Raw genomic sequence first — 23392 nt, 5'->3', positions numbered from 1 at the left:
GATCAAAGTGATTGCCTTAAAAGTCCATTAGGTTGATCAATCTGTTATATGTGGTCAGGGATGTAATTTATACACCACTACATTACTGCTGGATGACCAACAACATGATCCCGATCATCACTAATCACATCCAAGTGTCTCATGATGTTAATATCATGTGGCCAAGCTTGAATCCCAAGAATCAGAGAGGAGGTGGTTCGAGTGTAGTTATAAGAAAAGATCGTGGTGTAGTTTATTTTTATGTAAAGAAGTGTCATATGAAAACAGTAAAGAAATATAGAAATCTTCTTTTCTTGGAAATTAAATTAAATGTTGACAGTAATTTTGAAGCAATCAGAAAATTGTAAAGGTGTTTTGTTGCAACATGGAAGATCATGGGTTCAATTCTCAATGGGATCATGAATTTTCTTCACTGATTCTTCCTTTCTGCCATATGATGACCCTGGGATTTACTTAGCCTCTAACGGAAATTCCATGGGTAATTCCATGGGAGCAAAGACAGCCAGCATGTAGAACTGACGTTCATACTGCTACTCAGTGCTGATTGCCTCATGAGGTGGAAGACTCAACATCCCACCACTGCAAGGGGCTTACTAGCACTCTGATGGGATAGCTTTGCCTTTGCTTTTTCAACGAATTGCAGATGTAACATACACATAACAAATTTTTCATAAAGCTGTTAGAACAATGAACAAAAAAGAACAAAAACAAACGTGGATTTTTTTTTTTTCATTAATTTCATGACTGAGATAAAGGACAGTATTTTTGGCATTACATATCTCATTTTGTTCAGAGTTATAATCTATAAGAGAAGAAGTTTGTAAGTTATTTGGTTGAACTTTTGGAATGAATTGTTATTGAAAAGTAGGTTTAAATGATCATGTTAATAATTTGACAGAGTTTAGGAACAAATGAATGGTGATGCTCGAATTTCTGTTGTATAGCAACCTCTGCAATTTAAATCATAGGGAATACGAATATTTTTATTTGTAATGATTTTCTGTAAAATAAATAAAATATATATTATATGCTCTTATAACACAATTTAACAATATACATTTAAGAATACAGAAGAATTAGGAATATGACTGAGTCAAAGAATCTTAATGCTAGCATGAGAAAAGAATAAAAAGAGGCAGGGGAAACATTCACACTATAATATTGAATTAATAATTTGTAAAATCAATAATTAATGTAAAAAACTCATATTCATGAAAGTACACCATATTGGTAAGATAGATGATAATAATGATTCAGGAAATTCTCTACATGACTATTTTCAACCAGATTATCTAGAAAATGAATCTAAAAAAAAAACATATGAGACAAAGGCAGCACCTGCATTTCTTCCAGCTATCACACGCTTACAATATTGGCTAGAGAGAGACCATTCCTCAGGAATTTCTTATATCATCTTACATATGTGGCTCTAGAAAGAAACCTCGCAAACAATGCAGTTTGTATTACTCTGCACTCAAGGAGTATGACTGGTTCATGACATCTATCTACATAGAGACTTCCTCTCAGCATGTGCTCTTAATAAGTATCACAGAATGTCAGACAAATGCTGCTTCTTTTTACAGTAGAATCCCATTTATCTGAACCAAAGGGGCCGTTTTGGATAAAATATCTTCTCCTCATCTCCGATTATCTATGGTTAATATTTCTGATACTGCACTAACAACTGTTTAACATCTACAGCATTACAGAAGTGAATACAAGAGGAATAAGTTATCACCTCTCATTCATCTGTAACTGGTTCCACAATTCTTGGGATATATAGTAAATGGAACAAAAGGCATGCAACACATAATACATGAACAAAGAATAATTTTCACTTGATGGGACCAAGGAACACAAAACAAGTGAGCTGAGGGTTTGGAAAACAGATGTCTCTATTGCATCCATTAAGGGTTGTTCTTCAGTCAACTGTCCGAAGACAGGTCTGAACCTCACAAGTGATCTCAATAAGGCACCACTTATGAGGCGACCATGCTAGGAGATAATGTGGTAGGGTGGCTACCCTTACTTGTAGCCTTGTTGTGAGTTGAGAATAAGATGGTATCTAAGTCACTGATGTTTGAGAAAAGTATTTAAAAACATTCAAAACAATAACCTTTTCTCCTCTCTTTAGAGCTTTGTCTACAACACTTTAACCTGCTTCACACACTGCCATAATGTCATAGCTGTGGGGTAGGCTGTGATACTTTCCTTTTGAATAACGTACTCTACAGGCAGTTGTTGCATGTATCTGTTAACTAGTGGTGTCTTATGAATGATGTAATCTTACGGTAAATATATTTAAAATTACAGTATAATGATTTAAGCTACGAATAGATTCTAATATTTTGTAACATTATTTATTTGGAAACAAAAAAATAAATGGTAAATTGTAAAATATGATAATGGACTATAGTTGTTAATACCGAGAGGTGTATTGTAATAGACGTGCAATCACGAGACATCACAACACATGTACTTGTTGACATCAAGCTTCACTCTTGAGTTGGATGGACAATGGTGAAGACAAAAAAATCCGCACTTTCACTTCTAATTGGTAACTGGGCAGTTTCTTAGTTTACTTTTAGTTTTCAGCTAAATACTTTGTACCTTCAAAATAGTTCAATATTGTCCAATAGTGCATTTTTTGTGTTGAAATATCTTTTAAAGGAGAATCATACGAAAGGAGTATACACACTGTTTCAAGAATGTTATCCTGAATGTGGTATTCCATCAAAATCGTATCTTATAAGATTTTTCAGTAAGTGGAGAGAAACCGGAGCTTAAAACTTCTTATTTTAATACAAGAGTAGTTACTGTAACTAGAAGCTCGTCTGTTCATGATGGAATAACATTGTAAATGCATCACTCATTTTTATAAGAGATGAAATATGGTTTCATTAATGTGCTAATACTTTTTATGGAGGCTGCCCGAAGGCTTATACAACAGCCTGAGGCTCATTGTGCTTACCTTCTTTAGATAGAGATATTTGTTTCTGCATTCCTGTAAGTATCGTGACTCACTGTTTGGTGCCATCTATCAATTCAGTTACACAAAACCCAGGTTCAATAGAGTCCTCAAACACCCATTCATCCTCCTGAGAGTTCTGCAGCCTCCTCCGATTGATACCATCTGTATACAAGCTATGGTACTACATTCAGCTTCATCCTATATTAACCTAAAGACTGTGTTCCTGGAAGTATCATGGTTCACTATTCATCTATCGATTCAGCTACACATCACCCAGGTCTAACGCAGTCTGCTACAAAAGCCCCTCCATCTCAGCTTCCTCAGACAGATGCTACCTGTATGCAAGTCATGATGCATAGCCTGCTGAATCCTTGGTCGACCTGAAACTACTGAAGGTGATGGATGGAGTTGTAATTTAATTAAGGCAAAATGAGTCTGAGGTCCAACGCCAAAAGTTACCTAGCAATTCTGTTTCAATTGACTGAAGGGGGAAAACCTCTAAAAAAAACTCCAACTAGAATTTTAACCAGAGTCCGTTTGTTTCAGAGTCAGACATGCTGTTACTTTACAGCAGTGGACATAAAATATATGTTACTAAAAGTGAAGATTTTAGGCAGATGAAAATACTCATGCTGGACAAAAACTTCATTACACAATGCAAAGTAGGTGGTGCTCTTTAGGTTATTGGAAGACAATAAATTCGTACTATTATGTGAAAGACTTACTAACACCATTTTTTTTTACATTTTTGCAGAATAAGGGATGTACTGTACATATTTACAGCATGGCTGTGAAACTCCCCACAAATCATTTTATTCGGCAAACACTCTCCATGAAATATTTGATGACAAAATAATCACTTGAGGACTATGGCCATCTCATTCTTTTAATACGAGTAACTTTCATTTATTAGGAAACTTCAAAACTGTACTGTAATAATCTGAAAACTTTGCAGGACTTACGTCCATCAAATATCACAAGCAAAGTCCCAGAAAGCGAACTAAAATTAGGGTTAACAGATGTTCGGATTTTGCTGGACATTTCCTACTTTTTTGTTGCGTGTCCTGCATCTGGTAAGCATTGTATAAAATCAGAAAATGTCCTGCTTCTTTCTCTAGTCAATTCTCAGTGAATCAAAGAAAGAAAGATTCTATATCTGGAGTCCTCTACATAAATAATTGTTTGTAAAATTAAATTAAGACATCTACATTGTATAAATTTACTGGGTGACAAACAACATTCTTTGGTCAAGCAAAATGTTTCATCAAAGAAGTACCAACAATTAGGAAATTAAACAAGACATACGCTTATTTATAATCTGTAGAGTTAAACAGTTAACTGAATTCACATTAACAGTTTTGTATCGATTTTAATGTATAATAAGACAAACAATTTTCTTTATTATATAAAATATTGAAAATAAGTGTTATGCCATGTGTCACATTATCATGTCCTGCTTTTTTGGGAAAACTCTGCTTTTCAAATGAAAAGTCTTGCTTTTCATTTTTTTCATCCAGTAAGCCCTATCTAGAATTTCCATCATCAGGTATGTATACATGAAGGAAGACATCATTTTTTCCAACAAACATTTGAAATAATTTGTTTTTATTTAGCTGTTTTACGTGCACCATGCTGAAACGATATCAGCAAATGGTCACTCTATGGCCGTGAATAAAAGCATGTGGCAAACAGAAGAAATGTAAAGGCATCACCTCTGTTTCTTCACACCTTATTAGACATACAGAATGGGTGTGAATGTGTTTTGTAGCATAATGAACATTCAGGAATAAGAATATTTCAAATATTAATACAAAGTGTAAGCATAAGCATCAACTGAAGAACGCATATTTTACCATTTTTTGTACAAACATGTTGAATAGCCCACACTGCCCACAATTGAACCTGGAATGCTTCATGACAAGTCAGCAATGGAAAGAATGGATGAAACGACCGGTAAGCAACCATTTCACCTTCTGGTGTATCCCAATTAATGACAACATCTCCCTGAAAACCCAGAAACAACAATTAGCATAATAATAAAACTTTCTGTTAACTTCAAATAGAAATAGCTTTAATCATTGACTCACCAGTTCTTGTAACAACTCCTGTCTTGTAACTATTCCAACCAACCATGTGTCAGCACCATCACTTGCCAGATGTGCAATAATTCCCGCAGCAAAGTAACTGACATCGATATGGTTCGAATGCAACAATTTCCTGTACATTCAATATACCATTGACACCAACAAGCAGTTAAAGTATACATACATATATACATACCCATTACATAGGCAGGGCTTATAACATTCAAGAGGAAAAACCTATCCTTACATTATATTGGATAAATAATGAAGAAATATGAAAATTAAGTACTCTTACATCTTCACACTAGAATATTCACATCCACAGTGCTTGAGATAATATTATTTACATATAATGTAAAAATTTCTCATACATAGGTAGCTTATTATCCATATTCCCAATAGTTTACAGTGGTTGAAAAAATTAATGATACAAAAATTAATTAATAAAAATTCCATTTCTTTTATATATATATATATATATATATATATATATATAAATAAATAAATAAAGAAGTTACAATCTGTTCATGAGCAGCAAAATGCTGTTATTCAGTTTACTTATATATAGTACAAAATTGGGAATCACTCTGCATGCATGCATGCACACACACACACACACACACATATGCAAGCATACATGCTGACTGGTGTATGTGTTACAAATTTAATGTTTTGAAAATGAAGGCTCATTCCACATGGATTTTATATCGAAGTTTCTTAGTTTATGGTTACGGAATTATTTATACGTGAATTTTGAAAGGAATTTGCTTTGCCATTAAGTAAAGGCTCAAGAGCCAGGTTTTGAAAAGCATGTAACCATACCTTTGGCTGTAGCTATGAAAATAGAAACACATCTTTCAATTCCTAACTGTGTGTATACACCAATGCACGCACAAGGGTATTCAATGAGTATCCCGAATCTGGTAATTTGAGGCAAATTTATTTACAGCTGTAAATTTTGTACTATTAACTATGCACAATCTTTCCTTTACAGATAGTAATTATTGTTGTTCTGGTCAGAACTCGTGCACATGTGCAGCTACGTCTGCAAAGGTTTGGATTTAATGTTCCTAACTATGTTAGGAGGGGGAAAGGAACTGGCCACCCTAACCTGTTATCACCTGGCCTAGTTGCCTCGTGAGTGATGGCTTATTGGTGTTACTTATGAGATTCAAACCTGTCTTCGGACAGTTGACTAAACAACAACAATTATGTTAGGTGAAGAATACAATGCGTGCAGTTCTGCATTTTGCAACTTTCTCCATTCTCCTGTTGTTTCATCCCTCTTAGACCCAAATATTTTCCTATGCACCTTATTCTCGAACATCCTTAACCTCTGTTCCTCTCTCAAAGTGAGAGACAAGTGATTTATCAGGAAGTAAAATTCACAGCAGGCTCACAGAGTTATAAGAAAATGATATGGCTGTGATGATTCAGAAATTGTCAAAACAAAATTTTGTTTAAGAATGAATATCTGATCCGTGAATGATTTCGAGTTGGTCATCCCATGATTATTGGTAGTGTTATTAAAATAGAATGAATGAATGAACAAACGAATAAATGAAAGCATCAAATAAGATGAAAGAAGTGAAGTTGTTAAAGTGATCATCATGTCAATTAACTCTGCTCACTCAATCATCCAAGACTGAACTACAGTCAAGTTTTTTCACATTGAATTTCACGAAAACTCACTTCTGACTACCAAATTAAGGATACAGGCTGCACTTCTGAACATTTGATGTGGTACCAAAATGGGAGAAGTTCTTATGTCTATTAAGTCGTGAAGAGAGCAGGGTTCATCATTAATCAAATAAAATCCATGTGCAACATACGCTGAAAAACTAAATGAACAATGAAGCATGAGAGCGGCTATGGGACAGAAAGCAGAAACCAGTCAGAAACAGGGTTATGTTGCTCCCTGGTAGTAACTAAATAAATTGTGAAAGACAGCAGAAAGCAGAGATGATAATTTCATCCTGCAAATACGTTCTATTATTTATTTTGAGACAAGTGTTAAAACACCTACATTATTAAAGGAAATAAACATAAACGTCGATTTACTTCAAGTAGGAAAAAAGAGGGACATTTGGTGTTCTAGTAACAATTTGCTCAGACAACAGAACATATAACAAAAAGAAAATGCAGTTTTGTTAAAAGCAGAACGTTGGTCACCCTACATAAGAAAAATAACGAGAAAAAAAAAAAAGTGAAGTTGATCCATTCCATAGAAAAAGTCATGGTAACAACAGCATTCTTCTTTCGGATTAATGGAAGGAGGATCAATAACATATTCTGTCTCATACTACCAAAATTTAGGTTGTCTAATATCTGTAATTCATCATAAGCATCTCAAACACTTTAATACACGTGTCAATGACAACATCAATCCTTACAGTGCCACATGTATAATGCCAAAACTGAAGCCTTTGTCGGGAATGTAATGGCCATTCACTGTACAGCTCTGATATGGCTCCTTGAAACTTTCATCTGTCTCCTACATTGAAGGATTTCGAAGGTCATTTTCGAATTAATGAAGCAATTACAGTAGTATGACATATCTTGTATAACCAGGATTCTACTTTCTTTGCACTTGGTTTTGAAAAGTTAGTGTTTAATATTTATTGTAAAAGTCACGTGCACATAATTTCTTATTAATTTACCAGATATAAGAAATTACTTATTGAATAAGTGTTTTGTGTGTATTTCACAACAAGGAAATTAGTGTGTTATTTTAATTACTGCGTGGTGGACAGAAATGAAAATATTCGCATGACTTGGAAGAAGTTATATAGTGCAGCATTCATTTAAATGAAGGATATCTGGACACACGACATAAAAGAAAAATAGGATTAAATTTACCTGAGCCTCATCATAAATCCAGGCACCATGAGTCGTGGTCGTAACTGCGATACTTCAGCGATATTATTTATTAAACCTAGCACCTTTGTTTCAACTGCACATTCATCTTGAAAAGTCACTAACACTTCTAAAAATAAGTCCATTCCTCCTTCTTCCAGAAAAACACTGCAAGTTGTTGGAGATTCATCTGAAATATCACATAAATTAAGACTAGTTTTAACCCCAGTTAAATTAGAAAAATTACATGAACTTCATTACCACAATAGATATGTCATAAAATTTTAATGATAATTATTTTTGGATCATAATTGAAACATAAATACAGTAAAACCCGTTTCTATCTTTGGAGACATATTATTTTCCTTAAATGCAGCTTATTCTTAAAAGGGTGTTTTCACTTAATGTAAGCAAGAAATGGCTGAAATTACATATTAAAACACTCTTAGGCCATCTAACTAATATTTACATATTGAATTCTTAAAGACTATTAAATTTATAAGGAGCAAACACACATTTAACAATATCTGTAAATACATAAAATATTTCATAAAATAATATTAACATTTACAAGTAATGAAATTAACGACATACACATGTAAACATAAATTACAATTCCTGCAAGTTATTTCAATCGACTACTACTGCTAATGTAACACTGATGTGACCATATCTCGTAATGTTTGGAATAGGTTCGGTATTTCCTGAAACAGGTTGTGTGTTTGCTAATCCTTTACATGTAATCAGTAAGGGAAGTGAATTGGTATGCATTGGTATGGAATACTGCCATTCATTTCTATGGCCAGAAGACACATAGTTAGTGAAAAAGACATACCGTCATGAAAAAATGTGATCAGTAAAAATTTGTTTATACATTTCTTCACAACAGAGTACTATCTCTTTGCTTCGTAAATCTAAACTACAGTCTTCAGGAACTGTATTCAACGTGTATTTAGATACGTTTATTTTGATAAGTCAACCCCTGGAATGCTTACAATGGTAGTACTTCAAGTATAAAAGGCTGTGGTCTGTAGCTTGTGGTGGCCATTGTTGCCAAGTTAGTGACTGTGTCATTTTTGTTGTTGTTGCACTTTTTATTTATAATTAAGTAAGACACTTTCAAGCTTTAACATTATTTTAAATGATAAGTCTCAATGGACACTGCAAAATAATCTAGCAAATAACTGAAGTAACTTGAAATTATTTTATTAAGAAATTTAATGTGTTGTGTGAGCTCCAAAGATTCGCTTTACTGACTGCACGAAATGATTTATTGCATACATCATGTACGTGTATGTTGTAAGGGAGGGGTATGCCTTTTTAAAATCGAGGTATGCCAGGGGAAGATCTTGGGGTAGCATACCGCCTCTGGTTTTTTCCCACTTCCCTCACTGAATGTAATGTAATGAGAAAGTTACACAACATAGAACTGCATGCATTTTATTCTTCACTGACATAATTAGGGACATTAAATCCAGACATTTGAGATGGGCAGGGCATCTTTTACGTATGGGCGAATCCAGAAATGCATATAGAGTGTTAGTTGGTAGGCCGAAGGGAATAAGACCTTTTGGGAGGCCAAGACGTAGATGGGAGGATAATATTAAAATGGATTTGAGGGAGACTGGATTACTCTTGCTCAGGATAGGGACCGATGGCGGGCTTATGTGAGGGCGGCAATGAACCTCCAGGTTCCTTAAAAGCCATAAGAAAGTAAGTAAACAAAATATATGAATAAAAAATTTTTCTACATTTAACTAGCAATTAGAGAGCTGTTTTTTAAGCAGCAAATGCACATAAGCTGACATGAACAGCCCAGAATAGGAATGCTTTTTTTCACAAATCTGGCAGTGCCTTTTATTTCACTATCATTATAAAATATATATATATATATATATATATATATATTGTCATAAGAAAAACACATCCAGTTTTCTCAAGGAATGCCTAGGGAAGACAATGCTTCATCGAAACTGAGAAAATTCCTTCTCCTGTACTGCCAATACTCTCTTGTAATGATAAAGGAAGGATGGATATTTGATCTTGCTTAGAATTAAAAAAGGATACAACTAGTGGGTAAAATGTTACTGAATTTGTATCAATACTACCATTAGGAGCCAAGGAAAATGGTACATATATCTCTTTCTTTGTCTCACCTGCAACATACTAAACTTGTGCAAAAGTTTTTGTCTCTGCTCAACCATAATTCTGTGCTATTTCAGAATCAGGAAACATTATCCTAAATAACATTCCCTGCATGGTGAAATATAATAATGGTCTATTGTGTTCTAAAAGAAATAATGTAAAAATTAATTCAGCATTCCTAACCAGTGTTTCATCATTATAAAATAAAGAATGACGAAATACGCTTGTTTTCCAATTTCACTTATCCATACGTTTTATACTTCTTTGAATCAATATGGCTTCTAAAGTCATCATGGCCACCACGAGCTACAGCAAAACTGCATGAGCACACACTACAAAACACATGGTTTTCACTAACATGTGGAACAACTAAACCAGGATATGTCTTTGTGTAACCATCTTCATATTTTTGTAATAACTGCTACCTTCTCACTCGTGGATACAGTTTGGGAACTTGCTTCATTTCAGAAAGCTGGAAATTAAAATAATGGAGGGGAGAACCGCAATGATTGTTGCTGGTTAAGTCCAGCCCAGTATCCTCTTCACCAGGCACTTCAAGGGAAGCATGAATAATAGAGCGTGTAAGGTGGGGAATTCTAGAAAGCAAAAATGAAAGTTGGGATAGGTATCTGGTAACGAAAAATAGAACTTCTTTCTACATGCCTCTTCCCTCCTTTCTCGCTCCTTCTCTCTTCCACCCCCTTATTACTTCACTGAGGGTGGGTTTTGATCTGACGAATATGCTTACCAAACATGCTAATGGTAAATGAGCTACATGCTAAGCATCTGAGCTATTGAGACGAGATACGAGATGAGGGAAAATGATTCTACTTAAATTCACTGTGGAAAGACGAGAAATGGCAGGGGTGTCATTGTCTGTTGGTTTATAAGGATGGGGTAAAAACATAAAGGAAATGCACGCCACATGCCACATCTCAGTTGCTCAATGTTTGTGAGACAAGCGTGGCTCAATAATTCTGAACTAATGATTACTAGATGTGTATTTACGGAGAAGTGAAACGTGTGTCTTTACATTACGAAGTGTGGATGTGTTGAATGCACATTTTCGGTTGTGCTTTAATTTTACGTGTGTCTTTATATTACGAAGTATGGATGTGTCTAACGCATATTACTAGTCTTTATTTTATTTAATGATGTTCTCGAGAGGGTGGCAGGTCGCTGGGTGTGAGCAGAGAACAAGTAGCAGTAGTGGCGAGAGTGGGGATCAGGCACGATAGAAGAAGCGACACCAGCAATAGCTATTGCTTATGTACCTACTGGAAATAACAGTTACATGTAGTATAATGTAACAAATAAAAGCAGAACAAAAAGTGCCAAATTTACTCGTCTAGTTCACAATTTCACAAATCACACCATGTGCCGATGACGTAGCACCACAGATTAAGCTGCTTCTTGATTCCACATAACCTGTTATAGCAGACGGAAGTGATAATTTCGCCTGTAATTCTACCAAATATGAGAGAGAGGGGGAGGGAGGAGAGAGCCGGGAGGGGGAGGGTGGGAGGGGAGAGGGAAATAGGGGAGGGGACGGGAAGGGGGAGGAGTGAGTGTGATTGTATATATATCCACGATAACATTGTTTTTTTTTTCGTAATAATTTTCCCTTTAACCAAAAGTCTGTAATAGCAGGGGGAAATCCGTAATAATTTCGAACAATTCGCAATAGTTGGCACTTCTGCTGTATGGTGAAACTTTGATGTTTCAAAATGAATGAAAAAAATTAAAAACTGATTCCAATAATTTTGCTATGTAGCAATTTTCATCTTTGTTTTTGTGATTTTCATTGGGAAGAATTGATTCTGAACCTCAGAAAAAGTATTATTTTTACTAATGACTTTTTGAATTTGTTAAATACACTACTTTTTAATTTTCTGTGTTAATATTGAAACTTTTATATTAATTAGTTCCGGCTTGTTTCCACCAACTTCAGATTTCTAGTGACTAGTGTAACTATCATTTAATACACCAGCATTATCTTTCGTTTTCTGCAATGCTCACAAAGAATACGTAATATTCTTTATAATGACAAAAGTACGATCAGCTGAACCTACAACTAAAACAGTTCATCAAATTTACCTTAACTTGCTATTTATATTTTGTAAAAAAAAATTATATTATTATTATTATTATTATTATTATTACTTTATTTATGGAAATATGTATTTAAAAGTGGTACAATAATGAAAATCATCCACATTTCTAAATGAGACCAGTAATTCTCTAAGAAACAAGCAGATTTTACAATCAATGATGAACATTCATTTCAAAAAAGATCCTTTCACTCACAGGAGAGTGATCAAAATTCGCAATGAAATGCAGAGCAACTACTCTTAGAAAATCATTTTTTTTTTTTTTACTTGATATGAACAACACTGATTTGTCAGTTTATTTTATGCAATATATATATATATATATATATATATATATATATATATATATATAAAAAAGGATTTTATTTGGAATGGATAATCAGTGGGTTGTTTTTAAATTTAATTAAAGACCCATTAATTTGTAAAATAATTATTGTCTATCACATGCAATATTCCCAGACTAATTGCCTTTTACATATTGAACAAAACCTGACCAATGGTTCAGAAGAAATCTCTGTACATATTCAGACAGTAGAACCAAAACCACCTTTTCGGTAACAAGAGTGCTGAAAACCTGTGTTTTCGTGGAAATCTCCAAATAGATTTTGCAGCCTCAAAATACTTATCTTTATACTTCATATAATTGGAAAGTATAAAAAAAAATAAATAAACAAGAATCATCAGGAATATGCAAATAGTGATAAATGCTTCCATTTAAAATGCACACATATTTTCTTAACATGCACGCACAATAATGTCACTTTGATATCCAGATATATTTAATGCGCCAAAATATAAATAAAAAAGATAGCATCCTGAAATAATTCATACATCTAGGTAACATTCACAGAAAAGCTCCACTGCTAACCAAACTGCAAGAGCATAGGTTTTACATGATGGTAACCCAGGATCGAATTCTGGCAGGTCCAAGTGGAATTTGTTGTGAACAAAGACATTGCTTCTTGGTAGGTTTTTGTACGGTAATCCAATTTCACCTACCAGCATTCCACCACTGGTACATTAATAATCATCACCATAGAGTACTATGTAAACTGCCTCTCATCTGGTGCAATGAGGGTAACACTATGGTGGCAAAAAAATCTACAGTCATAGCATGTCACTCCTAGATGGGGACACTTGGTTGAATGAAGCTAACCACTTGCCACTGGATATAAAAATTAATATTTTCAGAGAACGTGTTGAATATCACAATATAAAACACAGCCATTTAAGACGCTTAGTTAAAGAATTAAAGAGGCTTTATTTTAGTTACTGATGCACTTTAAGATAACACAGTGAACTCATGCACTCACCTGTCAAATTCCACAAAGCACTAAGTGTAAATTTGATGGTGATATCTACGCTGCTACTCTGTACTTTGGCTCTCACAATTGACAGCAGTTTGCGCATATACTGAGGCTGTGCTCCTAGCAGTGATGTCTCACTTGTGGATATTTTTGCAGCTATCAAAGAAAGAAACTTTATTTAATATTGAAACACTAACACTATATAGCTTAGGCAAATTTATCAAGAAATATTGTATTCCTGTAATCTGACATACATTATATCCACAAATAAAAAAAAAACAAATACCTTCTGAAAGAACACTGGCATTCTTAACACCCGATATCTTATCTATCACGTAAGTTATTGTATGAACTTCAATAATTCACATTTCGAGACTTTATGCACATCTCAACCATAGTTCATTAACTAAGTTTGATAGTTTTATCCTCATTACAGGATAATACGAATAGTTTATTACTTGACCCAAATTTTGTTTCTGGGTCTGTACAAATTAGCTACCAGTACTTGTCATTTGAAATCGCGAATTTCTGTATTTTAGGTAAGGCATGCAAAATTATGAAAAAGGCAAGTTTGCATGAGCCATTTCTAGTAATACATTTTACTCAATATTATAAAATAAAAATTGTGAAAGCTTCAATCTATATTATCGAAGTCAATAAAACCTAATTGAGAAATTCAAAATGGCAAGTCTAGGAGTTGTTTTCCCCATTTACCAGATAAATGTTATGTTTTATTTAACGACGCTCGCAACTGCCGAGGTTATATCAGCGTCACTGGTGTGCCGGAATTTTTGTCTCGCAGGAGTTTTACATGCCAGTAAATCTACTGACATGAGCCTGTCGCATTTAAGCACACTTAAATGCCATCGACCTGGCCTGGGATCAAACCCGCAACCTTGGGCATAGAAGGCCAGCGCTATACCAACTACGCCAACCAGCTCGACTTTACCAGATGAAAACAGAGTAAGAACAAACTCGTAGTAGTTCATATGAACAACATTTGAATACTCCCCAAAATAAGGGTATATGGTGTATGCATTGTTTCCCTATGTACTTAGACCCTTATTCCAGGGGGTATTCATTTAAAGTCTCAATATTTCATATAAGATTATATTCACAACAGACTCGTGCTTTTATTTAAATATACAATGATGCTGTCTCACCTACTAGGTAATCTCACACTGATGGAATTGGTAATACCAAGATAAAGCCAGAGATTCGCTAGGGGATTACCTGACATTCTCCTTACAGTTCGGTAAAAATCCAACAGGTAATCAGACCAAGCGGGATTTGCACTTACTCTCGTGTGCAGCCTAGCATCAATAGACAAAAGCAGTATCACCCAAAGTATATAGGTGACTCAGGCTCATGTTATACAATATGATACTGACATTAAGTAATACAGGATGGTTGTAAAATGATGTACAAGCTCTCCGTGCAAGTTGAAACAAGCACAACTTGGATACGAACCTACTCTCTATATCATAAATTTTCTCAAAAGTTGAATAGCACAATTGAGTTCTGGATGTCAAACAACTGTACCTCAAGTGTAAAACACTAATTCTTGTTCCTTTACATTCTCTCCGGTATCTGACCTCTTTCCATTCCACCTTTAGTTTCCCAATAAAACTATTATTCAGTAATTGCGGATTTATGACTGTTGACTTAAATTATTGACTCACCTAGAATGCTGCATATTGCAACACTCATGCGATTCATGGAAGGATCCTCAAAGGCACACAGACAGTTCATAACAAGACGAGCACACCGATATTTGTCAAAAGCTACATCTTGCAGTATCCTATCACTGCACAATGTGAGTAATGTATTCTTCTGTAACTGTAACAATTACAGGAAATTAAATTAGTTTCAATACAACAAAAATTACATTTATTTTGACTACTCAATCTCACTAACATTAAATGAATCAATGTAAGAGTATGAATAAATTGCAACATTATATCACCTTGATGTGAAGTGTCACTTTCCCCAACACTTACGTTTTCAAACTAATTCGATATTAATACTTGTAAAACACAGTACATTTTCACCCTAATACTCAGTTACATAATTTTATAAGGTTTTTACTATCTGATAAAGGAATAAGTGTTACTGCAATTCTTTGCCCATCAACATTTTTATTCTATTTCATCTCCCTCCTTTTTTTTACCTTCCTGTATGAAGCAAATTAGAGTACATTGAGAAATGTATTACATATAAAAATCGTTATGTATTTCTACATTTGCTACAGGAGTCCCAGTTTACATAAAGCTATATACACTTTAATTAACTACTATATGACACTAATGAAATTTGTGTACCTGAAGCAATGCTTCAAAATAAACATAAATATTAATGAAAAATAATACACTATAGCATCGGAGTTCAAACTCAACTCACAATTTCATGTAAAGTTAATCAAGAAAAGAATGAGCAACTGTCAAATACAAAGTTATACAATAGAATCTCTATTATCAGTGATAATGAAGGGGGTGGACTGAACGGTAATCGAAAAAATCGGATAATCCATACCATAAAATATTTTCGTAAATTAAGTGAATAATACTTGCATTTCTTAATTTCTTCCGTGCTCTTGTGTTTAACACGCTAGGTGGTGAATCAGAACTTCACTCATTCAAGTCTGGTTGTCAACAACGGGTTTTTAAGGGGCAAGGAAATTCCTTGTAATGGCAGTCAACGGAAACATAGGAATAATACAGATCTCGTGTTGTATATTTACATACCCTTTATACACTTTATTGTTGATTTTTATTAAATCGTGTACAGTTGTAACACCAATCTCGTACTCTGATGTGAGATGAGTCACAGTTTCTCTTTCCCCAAACCACTCAATTATTTGCGTTTTTTTCGGTACTTAGCACAACACGTTTTCTTTTGACACTCATGGAATATATCTTATATAGAAGTTGTACAGTACAACAACTCGAACAGCAGACCATACTGTGTAAGTGTCAAGGTTTGTAATGACACACTCTAGAAAAAATACGTACTGGTACTAACATAACGTATAGTAGTACTTCATACATATGAAGAAGATAGACTATATACAGAGTGTTAAAAAAAAGTATCCAATAGTTTAGGAGGTGATAGTATGCATCAAAACAAGAAAAAAAGTCTAATAAACATGGGTCTCACAACACATACTTTCTGAGATCTGAACACTTGTTCATAGGAGGTGCTCAATGTGACGTCCATTTATGGCAATGCATTTTTCTGCCATACAATACAGCAGGCTATCAGACAATCATACCGTAGTTGACAACCCTAGTATTGAATACTGATATGTTGCAAGGAATACTGAAAACAAAAGTTTGGTTGCAGGTTCAGCAGAGATGGTGTTGTGAATTTTCGTAATCAGGATGTGTGGGCTGATGAAAATTCCCATGCAGTTGAAGAAATAAGGCATCAGCACTGATTCTCGATCAACGTATGGGCAGGCGTTCTTGGCGATAGATTAAGGGTCATACAAGCTACCACAGAGATTAAATGGGGCTTGTTATCAAGACATTCTTATTAATGTATTGCCTACCTTGCTGGAGTATGTGCCATGTCAGCAAAGACTACAGATGTGGTTCATGCATGATGGATAGCACACCAGCACATTTTTCCACAATGAGCGTGAACACCTGATGTTGACATTTCAGGACTGCTGGATTGATTGGGAAGGCCCCACACTTGGCCTGCTCGTTCCTCAAATCTAAATCCCCTAACTTTTGGTTATCAAGAACAACCAGGTCAATTTCAAAGAGTGCGTGATTCCTTATGCCGAAAGGCAGAGGAATGTATTGCCATGAATGGACATCACATTGAGCACCTTCTATGAACAAGTGTTCAGATTTCAGAAAGTATGTGTTATAGGACTCATATTTCTTTTTTTTTTCTTGTTTTGATGCATACTAGCACCTCATAAAATATTGGACACTTTTTTTAACACCCTGTATGTGTCTGTAGCAAAAAAAAAAAGCGAGAGAAAGATAGTCGGATAACCCGGGTAGGTCTTCAGTTTGGATGTAGTATTTGTTGTATGTGAAGTAATTTTGCTTGGTGATAGTGTCTGTAATTTGGAGGATTTCTTTTTAATGTGTTCTTGTGGTATGTTGTTATTGTTGAGCATTTGTTCTAGTATATGTAGTGTTTCCTTTATTGGTAGGCTATGTTAGTGTAGCCTATAGTTTGGTTATGTCGAATGTTGCTAGTGTTGCGATATGTGGGGTGGGTATGCTCTTGATTTTGTTTATTAGGTCAGTATTATTCTTTACTGTTGTGGATTTTACAAGTGGTATACTGTCGGATCCTTGTATAGTAGAAATCAGAAGCCAACATACCACAGCGTAGATGAAGCGCGTTCATATAACAAGGCATATTATGGAAAAGGATCACCAAGGTACGTATCTGTATAGAATCGAGGTATAAAGAAATAAAGCTTCCTAAATCCTATAAAATCACATACTAATTACTGTACAGAATTACATAAAACTAAATACATGAAGGAGAAACATAATGAATAAAATACAAATAACGAGGGTCACTGCCCCCAGACTCGGAAATTCTAGATGCGCTTGAGGTTCGTCAGAGGCAAATACATCACCTCCTCTCTGTGCTAATTTCAAGTATGTAACATTAGCATTTCATATTCAGCAGCCAGATAATGGACAACACTGCTCAACCATAACTGGTGAAAGAAACTTAGATCTGGTTAAGGGTTGGGACCACCTAAACATCAATTTAGTGGATAGTTGGTTTGGGGCAGAACTTTAGGGAAAACATCTCACTCTCACCCGACCTCCTACCCGCAAAGTATGAGATCGATGGTTTGCATTAAACCTAGCCACGATCTTTCTCCTCGCTTCACGCAAATTGCGAATAGCACTGTGTCACTGACTCTCTATGTCCCTTTGCGATGCAGGCTCCTCGATTTTCAATTCTCATTGCAACTGCAAGGAATGATTAAGTCCTCTCTCTCAAAATAAAGTAGCCAGAGTAGATTTTGTTGTTTCATGGCATGCCGAATTAAAACCCATCTGATGAATATACAATTCCTCATCCCAGACGATTTGTCGATCATGACTGAAAATAATTATCGCAGATTTCAAACTCCTGTTAAACCGCTCAACCAAATTTGGTTGAGGATAATAGGAATATGTGTTCAATATCTCACTCCACATTGAAAACACATATCACTGAACATCTCAGAATAAAAACAGTGGCATTATCGGTGACCAAACATTTGGGAATGCCATGCTGGGAAAACACACAATGGGTTAGAGTTTTTACCACCAACCTTGATGTTATCTCCCTCAATGGAAACAATGAGACAAATTTTGAAAATCCATACACCGTTACTAACACCACTACCATACCATTGCGAATACGCACCAAACAGTCCCACAATACCATTCCGAGTATGCACCAACGGACCCACAAAATTAAAAAAATAACCTCTGCATAGGCCTGGTATCGGTCTCCGCCAAATATAGACCTACACGAGTATTTGTCGGGAGCTTTGTTCTCTAACAAAGTTCGCAGGCTGTAACATAATAGCCTACCAAAAAAAAAAAAAAAAAAAAAAAAAAAAAAAAAAAAAAAAAAAAAAAAAACTCATCTTGGGCCAAAAGAAATCCTTGGCGATTCTGTTGAGAATCTTAGTCACCCCAAATGTGCTCCCAACATAGAATTATGAAAATAATGGCATATCATAGCCTTTAATGCCTCTGGTACAAAAACTCTGCTCTTCTTAGCTTTACAAGGACAATACATCAATAATCCTCTTTCCACTCTGAAATTCCTAACAGCAGAATCTTGATTGGAAACCTCAGAAATAATGTCCATGCACTCTGCGTCCTTGCCCTGATGTTCCTTGAGGCTCTCAAAGGTAGTTGGTATTTGAGATAAGAGAGTTTTCCTTTCTCCTGCTGGATCATCTTCAAAAACACGAGGTAGACAGTCTGCTACCACGTAGTCTTTTCCCAGAATATGTACAATATTAAATTTAAATAGAGCCAATCTAAGAATCCACTGGCCTATACGACCTAATTGGCGTGGATGATTCCTCCGGTAAGAAAGAGCTTCACTATCGGTATGATGAACCACAAAATCTTTATGTTTCAAAAACGACCAAAACTTTTCACACCCAAAAACGACTGCTATACACTCTCGTTCATATGTTAGATACTTACTCTCTAGTGGACTTAACTTACGAATGACATAACTTATGGAGGGCAACTTGCCACCAATTTCTTGGTAAAGAACTGCAGCAATAATCACATCACTAGCGTCACACTGCAATACAAACAGCTTAGAAAAGTCAGGTAATTTCAATACCGGGGCCAAACACAAGGCTTTCGTAAGTTGCTCAAAGGAAGCTCGTTCATCAACTCCCCAAACGAAGGTAGCATTCTTCCTTTTCAATTGATTAAGAGGATGAACTATCTCCGAAAAATTGCGGCTAAATTTGGCATAAAAACCTGCCATGCCAATAAATCTATGTACTTGTCTCAAGTTACTAGGTTCGGGAAAATGCACCACCGCCCGAACGTGTTCTGGGTCAGTACCGATCCCTGGGGCTGACAACTGATGGCCTAAAAATTTTATCTTTGAAGTGCCCAGCATAATCTTCTGCTTATTAAGTGTTATTCCAGCTTGTTTGAGTCTACTGAATACCTCCCTCACATGACGTTCATGTTCTTCACATGTACGAGAATAGACTAATAGGTCATCAGCATGATTGAAGACATATTTATATTTAACATCGCCAAACAGGTGATTTATTTTACGACTCAATATCTGAGATCCAACAGCAATCCCCATGGGCAACCTCTTAAATTCATATAGTACAAATGGAACAGTAAACACAGTATAAAGCCTACTCCTAGGGGTAAGTGGAATCTGATAGTAAGGAGAATTCAGGTCTACTACAGAGAATACCACTGCGTCATAAAAATGCTGAAAGGCGCTTTCTAGTGTAGGCATAGGAAAACAATCATACTTTATCTTTGCATTAAGGTTCCGATAATCCACCACCATTCTGAACTTTCCATCAGGTTCTGGCACTAAGAAAGCAGGACTAGCATAGTTCGAATTACTCTTTCGTTTCACACCACGTAGCAAAAGATCCCTAACATGTTCTCTCAAAATTTGTAACTTGGGTGGGGAAAAAAGAATATAGCTGAGGTAGAGCAGGGGTATCATCCAGCAACTCTATATCACATGATCTCCCACACATAGAACCTAGACATTCCACAAATAAATCAGGGAAATTCTCAATCAAATGTGAATAATCCCTCAAATATCCCTGTTGTGCAGACTGTGAGCAATATGTTTGCACCTCAGGTACTTCCGAATAAACCAGGTTAACAGGGAAATTCTTACAAATAGGTGAATCGTCGAAATTTCACTCCTTCCCTGGCTTAAATCAGAACCTATACGATTTATTCTAAGGATACATTTCTATCTCTGATTTCGAAATATAATCATTACCCAAAATTATTGGTACCTGTAATTGTTCTACCACCCTAAATGAATGAGTCCACGAATAATCCTTGATCTTAAAATGACACAATGCTATGGTATCCACTAGTATCTTGCTTCCATCAGTCAATTGACATGCTTTGTCAATTCTACCCTTTTCCCATATCTTCCTCATTTTTACTAAAAATGGGATACGGTTAGCTCTAGTAATGGATGCCACTGCACCCGTATCTAGAACAGCCGGGATTACCACTTCATCAAATTTCACAGATACCCAAGGTGAAAACTGGTCACGAGATTTATTCTGAAGTGACCCACGATTTGCATAGAAAAGCAGGCTATTCCTCACTTTCATTCGTCGATACCCCACTGGCTTCTGGGAATTTAACTTGACGCGATTTCTATAGTTGGTTCTAATATGTCCGACCTTTCCACATTTGTAACAGGTAATCTGCGTGTTTGGGCTAGACTATCCCGATCGATTTCACAAACACGGCTCAGTTCTCTCATACTTGTCCTCTTCATGGTGAATGATCCAGGGAAGTTCACCATCTGATTCTCAGCTACTAAGCAATTGTTCATCCTATGCTCCAACTCATATAGTTCCTTAACAGAAGTTGGTTTAGACAAGAAGACAAAATGCTATCTAATAGGACTCATGTTCTGCAATACCAGCTCAATCAATTCCACCTCATTAGTGCAATAAGCAAATATAACATTCGCCCTACACAAACAGGTGACAAATTCGGAAAAGTTTTCATCAGGTAATTGAAATCACTGTGACAAATAAATCCTAGTCAAATCTTCCCGAAGCTGATTAGGGAAAAATTCTATAACGATATATTCCAATACCGCAGACCATCCCCACTGAAATTGAATAGCTCGACCAAAGGCCTCCAATAACAATCCAGTAGCTCGTGGCATAAGACACAATATAAAATTTCGATCACATATTAATCTCAGACTATATATCCCAATGACTTCCAACAAAAATTTAATTAACTGCGCTGGATCTTTGCCATCTACAATGCCAAGATTCTTAACCAAATCTAAATATACCTTAACATGGCACTGATTCACATTAGATGACAAAACTTCCTTCCCAATGACAGGTAGATTTCTACTTTACCTATACTAATTGACGCCATCCCAGGGCCAACCAGACCCTCAACAACCTGTATGTCAGGTTCTGAACCCGCACTTCGCGGTTTGTCACTATTAATGAGTCGAGACTGACTTCTTGAATTCTAAAGCCATAGAAGTATGCGAACTTAAAACATGCATGGCATACTTATCTCTAAGTTCGTCCTCGACTCGCTCCTGACACGCGCAAATACTATTTGGATCCAAGGTCTTCAAGTACTGAGAAAATCGAGACTGTAACTCTCGCTTCTTGCCTCCCGTTGGTAGGCCCACATGCTGCAATTCCGAGACCAGTGTAGACTTCGCGAGGTCCCAACACCAACCAATGGATACACTCATCATGACAAAAAAATATATAACACCAGTATCAGAATTAATATCACTAAATCAATATCCAGTCAAACTAAATCAATTAAAGTTGATCAAATCCACTTCACGTAAAAATATTGCAAGATACAAGCAAGGTTGACCAAGTAGAATGTAATAAAATTATGAACACATTCCCAATATGCTATAACCAACTAAAATTTCATAAAATTAAATTCACTAATCCAAAATACGTTCCACATTCAACCCAGTATTACGCCTCAACTCAACACACGCGAAGCTTGCACACTGGAACTTACCCAAGCAGCCGTCGTGACTGCTGAATATTTCTGATCCCTCTAACACACTCGTGGAGCAACAGATTACTCCGAAACTAATTAAAGTATAAAACCATGTAAGACTGAGAAGAACCACATAAATATCCACGTATTAACCACACTGACTGCTACCATTTGAGACGCCCACATATGACTGAGGAAATCCACGCAATAAACCCATTCTGACTACTACCATTTATGAGGTCACTGAGAAAAACCGCGTAAAAACCACACTATGCTACCATTTGAGACGTTCACAGCATACATCTATAAAACCAGTCTCTAAAAATCATATGTGAAACGCCTCACACAGCATATTGGGTACATCTATCGAGTCAGATGTAAAGGGTGATTATGGATTTGACCAACATGGCGCAGTGGAAACAAGCAGAAATAAAACAAGGCTGAATATTAATATATAATAAAATATGATTAAATGAAAAAGACAAACAAGTATAAATATAGTATATACAATAAAGTGACAGTAGTAATTAACTGAAAAATACTAAGAAAAATGAATGACAAAAAAAGTGTAACAGCTGATATGCACAGGACTTTCCTAAAACTGTATTCAACTGTGCCACATACAAATTCATTATCATCTATTGGCTCGTAATAAAGAAAAAATGTATATATGCCTGTA

The 23392-nt window shown here is 35.6% G+C and overlaps 1 protein-coding gene across 3 annotated transcripts in view; it reads right to left on the bottom strand.

Moving 5' to 3' along the window:
- The window catches only part of LOC138707698 (protein zyg-11 homolog B-like), a 102767-nt gene that overhangs the window by 10991 nt on the left and 68384 nt on the right, over positions 1-23392 (bottom strand). For all 3 annotated transcript variants that reach the window (XM_069837516.1, XM_069837517.1, XM_069837518.1), the window contains 5 exons: positions 15157-15313; positions 13481-13630; positions 7915-8101; positions 5059-5188; positions 4825-4975 (listed from right to left, as the gene is read on the bottom strand). In XM_069837516.1, the coding sequence (XP_069693617.1) occupies positions 4825-4975; positions 5059-5188; positions 7915-8101; positions 13481-13630; positions 15157-15313 (775 nt within the window). The remainder of the gene's footprint in view (positions 1-4824; positions 4976-5058; positions 5189-7914; positions 8102-13480; positions 13631-15156; positions 15314-23392) is intronic.

This window comes from Periplaneta americana, chromosome 10 (genome assembly GCF_040183065.1).
Source record: "Periplaneta americana isolate PAMFEO1 chromosome 10, P.americana_PAMFEO1_priV1, whole genome shotgun sequence".
Lineage (NCBI taxonomy): Eukaryota > Metazoa > Arthropoda > Insecta > Blattodea > Blattidae > Periplaneta > Periplaneta americana.
This window is presented reverse-complemented; position numbering and strand designations above follow the sequence as displayed.